At 42.7% G+C, this 10,972-nt stretch overlaps 1 protein-coding gene across 1 annotated transcript; it reads left to right on the forward strand.

Annotated features, from left to right (window-relative positions):
• Positions 3,848–7,235, forward strand: LOC109363577. Its single transcript, XM_019609836.1, has 2 exons — positions 3,848–4,227; positions 4,466–7,235. Exons 1-2 carry the CDS (start codon positions 3,848–3,850, stop codon positions 7,233–7,235), a joined length of 3,150 nt encoding a protein of 1,049 aa, XP_019465381.1.

Genomic DNA, 10,972 nt, shown 5'->3' on the forward strand with positions numbered 1-10,972 from the left:
ACTCTGAGTCTCGAACTTGGTTGGAAAGAAGAGGACAAGCAGAAGGAGTTGGAAGAAATCAAGAGGGCCACAGAAGAGATCGAGAGGTGCAAAGAAATATGGAAGCATAAGTCAATATACCTGCTAGGATATTGGGAGACTGTTAGCTATGATTGGCTCCAAGATTTCGACTCTGTGTACAAAGAGAGTGTAAAAGAAGGGGTCAAATTGTCGGCGAAGATCAAGGCTTACTTCAATGACTATCATAATACAGCCCAAGGAGTCAAATATTGGAGGGAATCCATGGGATGGATGAACCTCGAGCAAATGGATGAGTCAACATTCATGGAAGAAGATCTAGAGGAAGAAGAATCAGAAGAAGAAGATATTATTGTAATTGATGATGATTAGGATGGATTTTTATTTTTTTTAGAAAAACAATTGTGTGAAAAAAAAAGAGGGGAGAGGAAGAGAAACATTGTAATTCCTCCTTCTACAAAAAAAAGTGATAAATAAAGTCCATTTTTATTTCCTTCGTCTTTAATATTCTATAGACTTCCTCGTCATTCGATTCTAAATAAAAAATGAAAAGGGTGCAAAATTCGGACATTTGGTTATGAAGAACTCAAGAATCAAGATAGCATTACTAGCTCGAGGCTTAGAAAATGCAATCATATTATGGAGCCTTCGTGCTCCTTCTATGGTTATCATAAATACGATCTAATGGGGTTATATCCTTAGAAAACGATTACGGGATGGTCAACGAGTGTTGTGCGGATGATGCATCGTTGGGTAAAAAGGAATTAACCTAATATAAATCCTAATGAATGATTATTTAATGAACGTTTAAAAAAGTGCAGGTCTTTAGTTAGAAACCATTGCGCAATTTCGTAGGAACAACTCCAATCTAAGGCACTCGTTCAACACAAGGTCGCGCGCAAGGATGGATGTCGGAAGAAACGTCGGAGACGAAATTGATGAGGTTAAGGGAAAGATGGATGAGTTGGTTCAAGCTCAAAACAGGATGGAAGATGCACTACAAGACATCAAGAGTTGCCTTGCCCTTCTCGCTGCGAATCAAGGGGGATGAATGGTGGTGGTCAAGAAGGGGATGATCCCCCGATTGGGGAGGGATACCGCCCCATGGGGAATGCACAATAGGAGCCAAAAGGCTCCACTGGGCCTCATTTCGAACAAAATCAGGCACCTAATTTTGGTCAACAATCAAGAGCACCCCCGAAAGTGAATGGCAATTAAACTAGGGAAAAGGGTGGAGGTTATGAGGATTGGAGGGCAAAAATTGAGGAACAGTTGAGGACCATCCACGAGACTGATACTCGTGGGTCCCTAAGAATTGAGGAATTACGCCATTCCGTCAATATCGTGATCCCTAAGGATTTCAGGGTACCCGACTTCTCCGAGTACGATGGAAGTGGCAACCCACGATTCCATCTAGTAAGTTATGCTACAAAGATGGTCATGTGGTCAAAGGAGGACGATTTCCTCATTTGCTTTTTCCACGAGAGTCTGACTGGCCCAACACTGGAGTGGTACTTAGAGCTGGACTTGAGTCACATCTCTAGATGGACTGAACTTGCTGATTTATTCATGGATCAGTGTAAGTTTAATGTGGAATTGGCTCCGACGCGTGAGCAACTTGAGGCAATGCAGACAAAGAAGGTGGAGTCCTTTAGAGAGTACGCAATGAGGTGGAGGGGTTTGGCGATACAGGTGCAACCCAAAATGACCATGACAGAAATGTGCTCGTATTTTATGGGAACCTTGGGGGCCCTTACATTGGAATAATGGCAGGGGTTGCATACAAAGATTTCTGGGAATTGATGGATGCTGGTGATAGGATAAAGATGTTGACAAAGGCTGGAAAGTTATCAGTAGGTGAGGAGGATGGAAACGGTACTAAAAAGAATGTGTCCTCACGAAGAAAGGAGAACGAGGTGAATCAGGTACATCAACAACAATGGAGGTCCCAACGCACACCTTATGATCAAACACCAACTTACCAAGTAAACAATGTCCCCCAACCATATAATTACATTCGCCCACAATACTCCAACCAGCCCCGACCGTATTTATCCAACCATACCAACCCTCTATACCAACCAAACCGCCACGCGCCCACAAACACACAAGCCCAAACAAATCGCCGCCAAAACAAGTTTTTTCCTGACCTACCCCCGTTTCCAAAATTTGCTATATCCAACGCTGAACTTTTCCGCCAACTAGTTGACCGTCACCTATTAGCACCATACCCCGTCCGACCTTTTGAGGGCAACTTGCCTTCTTGGTACGACGTAAACCGCACATGTAGCTATCATATGAATGTGACGGGACACTCCATTGAAGATTATTATGAGCAGTTTAAATTGGCGATAAGAAAACTCATGGCATGTGGGAAGCTAGGGTTTGAGGATGAGACTCGGGTGGATATCAGTAAGAATCCGATCCCAAACCACAATCAAGGGGTAAGTGCTGTCGATGTGGATAAAGTGCTAGTAGGAAAAGTGTGTGACTTGAGAATGTCAATGCAACACCTCTTCGATGCTTTGAGGAGGGTTGGTTATAACGTAGTAGCACCAGCTACAAATGTATGTGATGAGAAGGGTTGGGATCCAGAATCTCATTGCGATTATCATCATGGTCAGGCAGGACACTCCATAGAGGACTGTTGGGGATATAAGGCGAGGGTACAGGTCTTGTTAAATCTTGGGGTCATTCAGGCGAGAAGGGCTAAGTCGGATGACGAAGAAGTTGATATGGTTGAAAAGGTCACACTCAGAGTCCTCCTCCTCAAAGATTCAAGCCCTGAGAGAGTGACTCTTAGGGTGAGAAAGCCTCAGCCCTTCACCTATGAAAGCATACATACTGTCCCGTGGAGGTATGAGGTTAAGGTTAACGCAACGGGGAAGCCCCTGAGGTTCAAGTGTCGCAGGCAGTCATGACTGGTGAAATCACAAGAAGTGGAAGATGATATGGTCCACCAGAGGGAGAGACTCAAAAAGTAGGAAAGAAGGTCGGAGAGAAAGATGACATGACGGAAAAAGTCACTGAAAGGGAGGAGGAAGAATTTCTAAAGATCATGAGGTAGAGTGAGTATGATATGGTGGAGCAGTTGGGAAAAACTCCTTCTAAGATCTCTTTGTTGGGTTTGGTATTATCCTTAGATTTACACAGGAAGGCGTTATTAAGGGTGCTTAACGAAGCTTACGTTAACCCCGATGTCACGCCTAGCAAGATGGTTAACATGGTAGATCCTGTAAAACATGTTAACATGATAACATTCTTTGATGAAGAAATGGTGAGGAGGTCGGAGAAAATACCACGTGCACTGCTCATTACTGCCAAATGTCGAGGTCATATTATCGGCAAAATACTGATTGATGGAGGGTCAGCTCTGAACGTCTTACCGTTGTCTACTTTGGTGTCTATGGGGATTAGTAGAGATGAAATTGTTCCGAGGCAAATGATTGTGCATGCCTTCGATGGGAATCAGAGGAGTATATTGGGCGAGGTCGCATTCCCATTGGAAATTGGACCTGGTGTCTTTCAGGTCCTGTTTGTGGTCATGGATGTGGATTCTTCATATACGATGCTACTAGGAAGACCCTGGATTCATGAAGCAGGAGTCGTACCATCCACTCTACATCAGGTGGTAAAGTTTTTCAAGGACGGAATGGTGATCACGGTACATGGAGAAGAAGAAGTCATGGTTTCGAAACCGATTTCGGTACCCTATGTGGAGAGTACTAGGGATGGCGATGACTTTTTGCATTGATTTGAAGTAGTTGGCACCCATCAGCGTGAAGGGAAGGGGCATGTGCATGATGTAAACCAGGTGGTGACCCGAATCATGTCTACAAAAGGATATGAAGTAGGGAAAGGTTTAGGCAGGCATCTACAGGGCACTCCATCGTTCATCTCAGTCTCGGAGAAATTTGATAAGTTTGGGCTGGGGTATGAAGCTTCACAGGAGAATGTGGGTATGGGTGTGAGTCGAAGAAAGAAGCATGGAAGGGCGTTAGAGAAGCCTATTCCTCATATTAGTGAAACATTTCCAAGTCTTGTTGGGGTGATTGCATCAAGTGACTTTAGAGAGCAAAACATCCATCTTTCCCTCAACTTTCTGGAAGAAGGCAATTCACGTGGGGTCAACAGTATCCTCATCGATGAGGAAGGCATACCATTGAAGAATTGGAATTCTGAACCAATAAATGAGATTGTGGCATTAAAGTAAACTTTTGATTATGTTGTAACTCCAATGTTTGGATTTATTTTTAAATGACTTGGGACAATATCTTTGCTAATTTGTATTGCTATTCAACATCTTACCTCATCAATTCATACCTCACCATTATCACAATTATTTCCTTAATTTCTTCTATGCATTTGTGTTTTTATCTCCCTTTTCGTCTCCCAACATTTAATAAATGAATACAGGTACTTAAAGTTGGTAGAAAATTTTATCCAGTAATACGGTAGTTGAAAATCCATCAATTAATTCGTCTACGTCACCGGATGGTGAACCCATTGATTCAGATGAAGAACAGGAGGATGTGAAGGAGTTTTCAAAAATGTTAGAGCATGTCGAAAGAGAGTACGTCATGAATACTGAAGAAATTGAGTTAATCAACATGGGGACAGAAGAGGATAAGAGAGAACTGAAAATGGTAGACAACTCGGAATGCGTTGAAATGATAGATCTGTTCCGTGAGTATATGGATGTGTTTGCTTGGTCTTATAAGGACATGCCAGGGCTGGATCCTAATATAGCATCACATAAGATTCCCTTATATCCAGGTGCTGAGCCTAAGAAACAAAAGTTGAGAAGGATGCGCCCAGATTTATCATTAAAGGTGAAAGATGAGGTGACAAAACAGTTGGACTCTGGCTTCATAGAAGTATCTAGGGACACAGAATGGGTGGCTAATGTAGTAATGTTACCCAAGAAAGGAGGAAAGCTGATGATGTGCGTAGACTACAGAAATCTTAACAAGGCATGTTTGACAGATGATTTTCCCATACCTCACTTTGATGTTCTGGTCGACAGCGCGGCCCGAAGTCATCGGTTCTCTTTCATTGATGGATATGCAGGGTATCATCAAATTCTGATGGACGACGATGACAAGGAAAAAACTACTTTTATCACCCCGCGAGGGACCTATTGTTACAGGGTTATGTCTTTTGGATTAAAGAATGCAGGGGCAACGTATCAACGTGCTGTGGTGGCCCTATTTCATGATATGATACACAAGGAAGTGGAGGTATATGTTGATGATATCATCGCCAAGTCTAAAAAGGGGGACAGTCACGTCGCGGTCTTACGAAAGTTATTTGAAAGGCTGAGAAAATATCAAATGAAATTAAATCCCGAGAAGTGCACGTTTGGGGCATCTTCGGGGAACATGTTGGGATTTGTCGTCGGTAGGGAAGGCATTAGGGTGGACCCCAAGAAAGTAGAAGCAATACAAGAGATGCCAGCTCCAAAGACTGAGAAGGAAGTGAGACGTTTTCTGGGCAGGCTGAATTACATTGCAAGATTTATTGTCAACCTAACTACCACCTGTGAGCCCATGTTTAAGTTGTTGAAGAAGAATCAACCAAACAAGTGGGATGCGGATTGCCAGGAAGCTTTCGATAAAATAAAGGCTTATTTGGTAAACCCGCCTGTCTTGGCACCACCCACACCGGGCCGACCGTTGGTCTTATATATGAAAGTGTTACAAACCTCGATGGGTGCAATGTTGCGGCAATATGGAGAAACGGGTAAGAAGAAGCAAGCCATCTACTATTTGAGCAAGAATTTCAACGAATGTGAATCTCGGTACCCGACGATAGAAAAGACTTGTTGCGCTCTAGTGTGGGCATCCAAAAGGCTTCGGCAATACATGTTGTACTACACTACTTGTATCATCTCCCGAATGGATCCTTTGAGATATATCTTTGAGAGTCCTCACGTTTCTTTGAGAATGGCGAAATGGCAGATGATGTTGTCCGAGTTCGACATTAAATATGTTACTCAGAAGTCTGTCAAAGGTGGAGCAATCGCAGATCAATTGGCAGAATGCATTATAGACGGGGAGGACAGGATGTTGAATGAGTTCCCTGATGGCGGAGTATATGGGATAGATGAATTAGAGGAAGATATTTGGGAGATGTATTTTGATGGAGCAGTTAATATGCATGGGAGGGGTGTTGGGGCAGTAATCATCTCCCTGGTCGGTAAGCAGTACCCAGTGGCAGTCAAGCTAGACTTCGAATGTACAAACAATATAGCTGAGTATGAAGCGTGCATCAATGGACTTCTCTTTGCATATGAACGGAATGTCAAGAAGTTGAGGGTGTTTGGAGATTCTGCACTTATCATTTATCAGGTCAATGGCGAGTGGCAAACTAAGGATACAGAGCTCATCCCGTATCAAAAATATTTATCTTCATTAGCAGAGAAATTTGAAGAAATTTTCTTTTCCCATGTGACTCGAGACAAGAATAAGTTTGCGGATGCTCTAACAACTTTGGCTGTAATGACTAAACTGGAAGTACACGTTAGCGTTCGCCCAATTCGAGTGACAACTCAAGATGAACCTTCTTACTGTTGTGCTAATCTAGAGGCTGATGGTGAACCATGGTATCATGATATAAAAAGGTATATCCAACACAGAGAGTATCCAGAGAGTGCTAGTGATGTGAACAAAAAGACAATTCGCCGCCTAGCGGGGACATTTTTCCTAAATGGTGAAATGTTGTACAAAAGGAGTCATGATGGTACACTCCTCAGATGCGTTGATATAAACGAAATTCAACTGATCATGACTGAAATACATGAAGGGGTTTGTGGAACTTATGCAAATGGTCACATGATGGCAAAGAAAATTCTAAGGAGTGGCTACTACTGGACTACTATGGAAGCAGATTGTATGGGTTATGTCAGAAAGTGTCAGAAGTGTCAGAAGTGTCAGGTGTACGCAGATAGAATCAATGCACCACCTTTCCCATTGCAGAGTATGGTCGCCCCCTGGGCTTTCTCCATGTGGGGAATTGATGTAATTGGACCCAAAACTCCCAAGGCTTCCAATGNCTACCCATTCTCCATCTGGGGAATTGATGTAATTGGACCCATAAATCCCAAGGCTTCCAACGGTCATCGCTTCATTCTGGTGGCAATCGACTACTTCACCAAGTGGGTAGAAGCTACATCATACAGTAGTATCACTCGCAAGGTATTTGTCAGGTTCCTCTGAAGAGAGATCATTTGTAGGTATGAGATCCCTGAAAGGATAATCACAGATAATAGCACCAATCTCAACGGTGGTGAAGTGGAAGAATTATGCAACAAATTTAAGATCAAACATCATAATACGACCCCGTACAGGCCAAAGATGAATGGTGCAGTGGAAGCGGCCAATAAGAACATCAAAAAGATAGTTGCAAATATGGTGGAAAACTACAAAGATTGGCATGAAAAGTTACCACGTGCTTTGCACGCATATCGCACCAACATTCTGTCAAGTACTAGGGCAACCTCGTTCTCACTAGTGTACGAGATGGAAGTTGTCTATCTAATCGAAGTAGAAATTCCTTCGTTAAGAGTCCTAATGGAAGCAGAACTAGAAAAGTCTGAATGGGTCAAGGCTAGGTATGAGCAGTTAAACATGATCGAAGAGAAAAGATTGGCAACCATTTGTCATGGCCAGTTATATAAGGGAAGGGTGGCAAGAGCTTTTGACAAGAAGGTCCGTCCTATAGAGTTCGAAGCGGAGACTTGGTGCTCAAAAAGATCCTCCCAAATTAGGAAGATGCTCGCGGAAAATAGGCTCCAAACTATGAAGGTCCTTATATTGTCAAGAATGCATTCTCAGGAGGTGCTCTGATCTTGCAAGACATAGATGGAAATGTTTTAGCCAGACCTGTAAACACATATGCGGTAAAAAGATTCTATGCCTAAAAAACTGAGAGAGAGCCCGATAGGTCGAAAACCCGAAAGGGCGACCTAAGCAAAAATTAGGGTAAGATTAAAAGCTTGTTAGGTGGAAAACCCGAAAGGGCATCCTAAGTAGAAATTAAGGCAAATAAAAAAGGGCATTTTCTCTCGTAAGTTTACCGTACCATGGGAAAATCAAGATCTTCCATGCACTTGTACACGTAGTAGAAGCCATAAAAGTTGCGAGCAATATGGGGATGAAATGAGAGTTCTCAGAATAGTCTTGTCAGCCTGGTGTTATGGGCTAATTACTCGGTCGTCGCGGAAGGTTGATGGATGGATTAGCAATTACTTTATATTGGGGCAAATGTTTTTGCAAAATTTTTGTAACCTGTAGCATATATGCTCTCAAACCTTCCCATGTGTAACTTTTTGAATATCAATAGAAGAAAGTTCTTTAATCTATTGTACCAGGGAAGGGTGGCAAGAGCTTTCAACAAGAAGGTTCGTCCTAGAGAGTTCGAAGTGGGAGACTTGGTGCTCAAAAAGATCCTCTCAAATCAGGAAGATGCTGCTTTCTCCATGTGGGGAATTGATGTAATTGGACCCAAAACTCCCAAGGCTTCCAATGGTCATCGCTTCATTGTGGTGGCAATCGACTACTTCACTAAGTGGGTAGAAGCTGCATCATACATTGGTATCACTCGCAAGGTATTTGTCAAGTTCCTCCGAAGAGAGATCATTTGCAGGTATGGGATCCCTGAAAGGATAATCACAGATAATGGCACCAATCTCAACGGTGGCGAAGTGGAGGAGTTGTGCAACAAATTTAAGATCAAACATCATAATTCGACCCCCTACAGGCCGAAGATGAATGGCGCAGTTGAAGCGGCCAATAAGAACATCAAAAAGATAGTTGCAAAGATGGTGGAGAACTACAAATATTGGCATGAAAAGTTACCCTATGCTTTGCATGCATATCGTACCAACATTCGATCAAGTACTAGGGCAACCCCGTTCTCACTAGTGTATGGGATGGAAGCTGTCTCTCCAATCGAAGTAGAAATTCCTTCGTTAAGAGTCCTAATGGAAGCAGAACTAGAAAAGTCTGAATGGGTCAAGGCTAGGTATGAGCAGTTAAACATGATCGAAGAGAAAAGATTGGCAGCCATTTGTCATGGCCAGTTATATAAGGGAAGGGTGGCAAGAGCTTTTGACAAGAAGGTCCGTCCTATAGAGTTCGAAGCGGAGACTTGGTGCTCAAAAAGATCCTCCCAAATTAGGAAGATGCTCGCGGAAAATAGGCTCCAAACTATGAAGGTCCTTATATTGTCAAGAATGCATTCTCAGGAGGTGCTCTGATCTTGCAAGAAAATGTTTTAGTCAGACCTATAAACACAGACGCGGTAAAGAGATTCTATGCCTAAAAAAAAAGAAAAAAGAAAAAAAACCTGTTAGGTTGAAAACCCGAAAGGGCGGCCTGAGAAAAAATTAGGATATGAATAAAAGCCTGTTAGGTGGAAAACCCGAAAGGGCAACCTAAGCAGAAATGAAGGCAAATAAAAAAGGGCATTTTCTCTCGCAAGTTTACCATACCAAGGGCAAATAAAGATCCTCCATGCGCTTGTACACGTAGTAGAAACCATAAAAGTTGTGGGCAATATGGGGAGGAAATGGGAGTTCTTAGAGGGGTCCTGTTAGTCTGGCATCATGGGCTAGTTACTCGGTCGTCAGGGAAGGTTGATGGATGGATTAGCAATTACTTTATATTAGGGCAAAAGTTTTTGGGAAAATTTTGTAACGTGTAGCATATATGCTCTCAAAACTTCCTACATGTAACTTTTTGAATATCAATAGAAGAAAGTTCTTGCATCTCCCTTTTTACCTTTGTGCATGCATGTTTGCTTAGATACATCTCAAGTCGTATAAATATAATACTCGAACCTCACAATCAAATAATCTCTATGGTAATCTGTTTTATTAAGTGATTTAGGATAAAGAAACTCATTGAAACTTAACCCCAATGGATATGTCATTAGAGAGGTGAATGCTACTTCTACAAAACAAAGGGTCACCCAAAATGGATCCATTAATTTATGAAAAGGAGGATTGAAAGCGTAGCAGGTTCTGATTGGATTAGTTGATGCTTGCCGAGATGGCGCTGTGGCTTCACGTCAAACTTTATAATGACAATTAAGTTATTCTCATACGTGTAACTTACCGTGCATTCATTATCATAGATATCTTTGCATTACTCATGTATCATTAGCATCTAAACTATCATATGCATTCACAGCCGAAGTTTTGACTCAAAATATCCTTTTAAGTTTTGATCCAGGGCCCTTTATTATCCATATGTCACCATGATCCTTTTGCACCCCGACCCCTCAGAGGTTGCGTGATTTTGCTTTGACCCCCAAGTGGTCTCTTTATCCTTTTGCACCCCGACCCCTCAGCGGTCGCATGATTGTGCTTTGACCCCTCAGTGGTCTCTTTATCCTTTTGCACCCCGACCCCTCAGAGGTCGCGTGATTGTGCTTTGACCCTCAGTGGTCTCTTTATCCTTTTGCACCCCGACTCCTCAGTGGTCGCGTGATTGTGCTTTGACCCCTCAGTGGTCTCTTTATCCTCTTGCACCCCGACCCCTTAGCGGTCGCGTGATTGTGCTTTGACCCCTCAATGGTCTCTTTATCCTTTTGCACCCTGACCCCTCAAAGGTCGCTTGATTGTGCTTTGACCCCTCGGTGGTCTCCTTATCCTTTTGCACCCTGACCCCTCAGCGGTCGTGTGATTGTGGCATGACCCCTCAGTGGTCTATCTTGGTCAACATTTGGATTCGTGGGCTCTTTACCCACTAACCTCGAGCTCATGTCGTGTGCTTGAGTTTGAGGCTCTTTCCTCCATGTGTTATTTCCCAGTCAAAATTTGGTTTTCTTATCTTCACTTCCTTCTCATCTTGACAACTTTTGCAACATTTGTCACTCTTGTTATCTAATGAAAAGCAAGTAAAGAGGGGCAACTGTAAATACCCAATTTTGACTGGGTTGAATTTTTTCA

This window comes from Lupinus angustifolius, chromosome LG13, assembly GCF_001865875.1.
Source record: "Lupinus angustifolius cultivar Tanjil chromosome LG13, LupAngTanjil_v1.0, whole genome shotgun sequence".
NCBI lineage: Eukaryota > Viridiplantae > Streptophyta > Magnoliopsida > Fabales > Fabaceae > Lupinus > Lupinus angustifolius.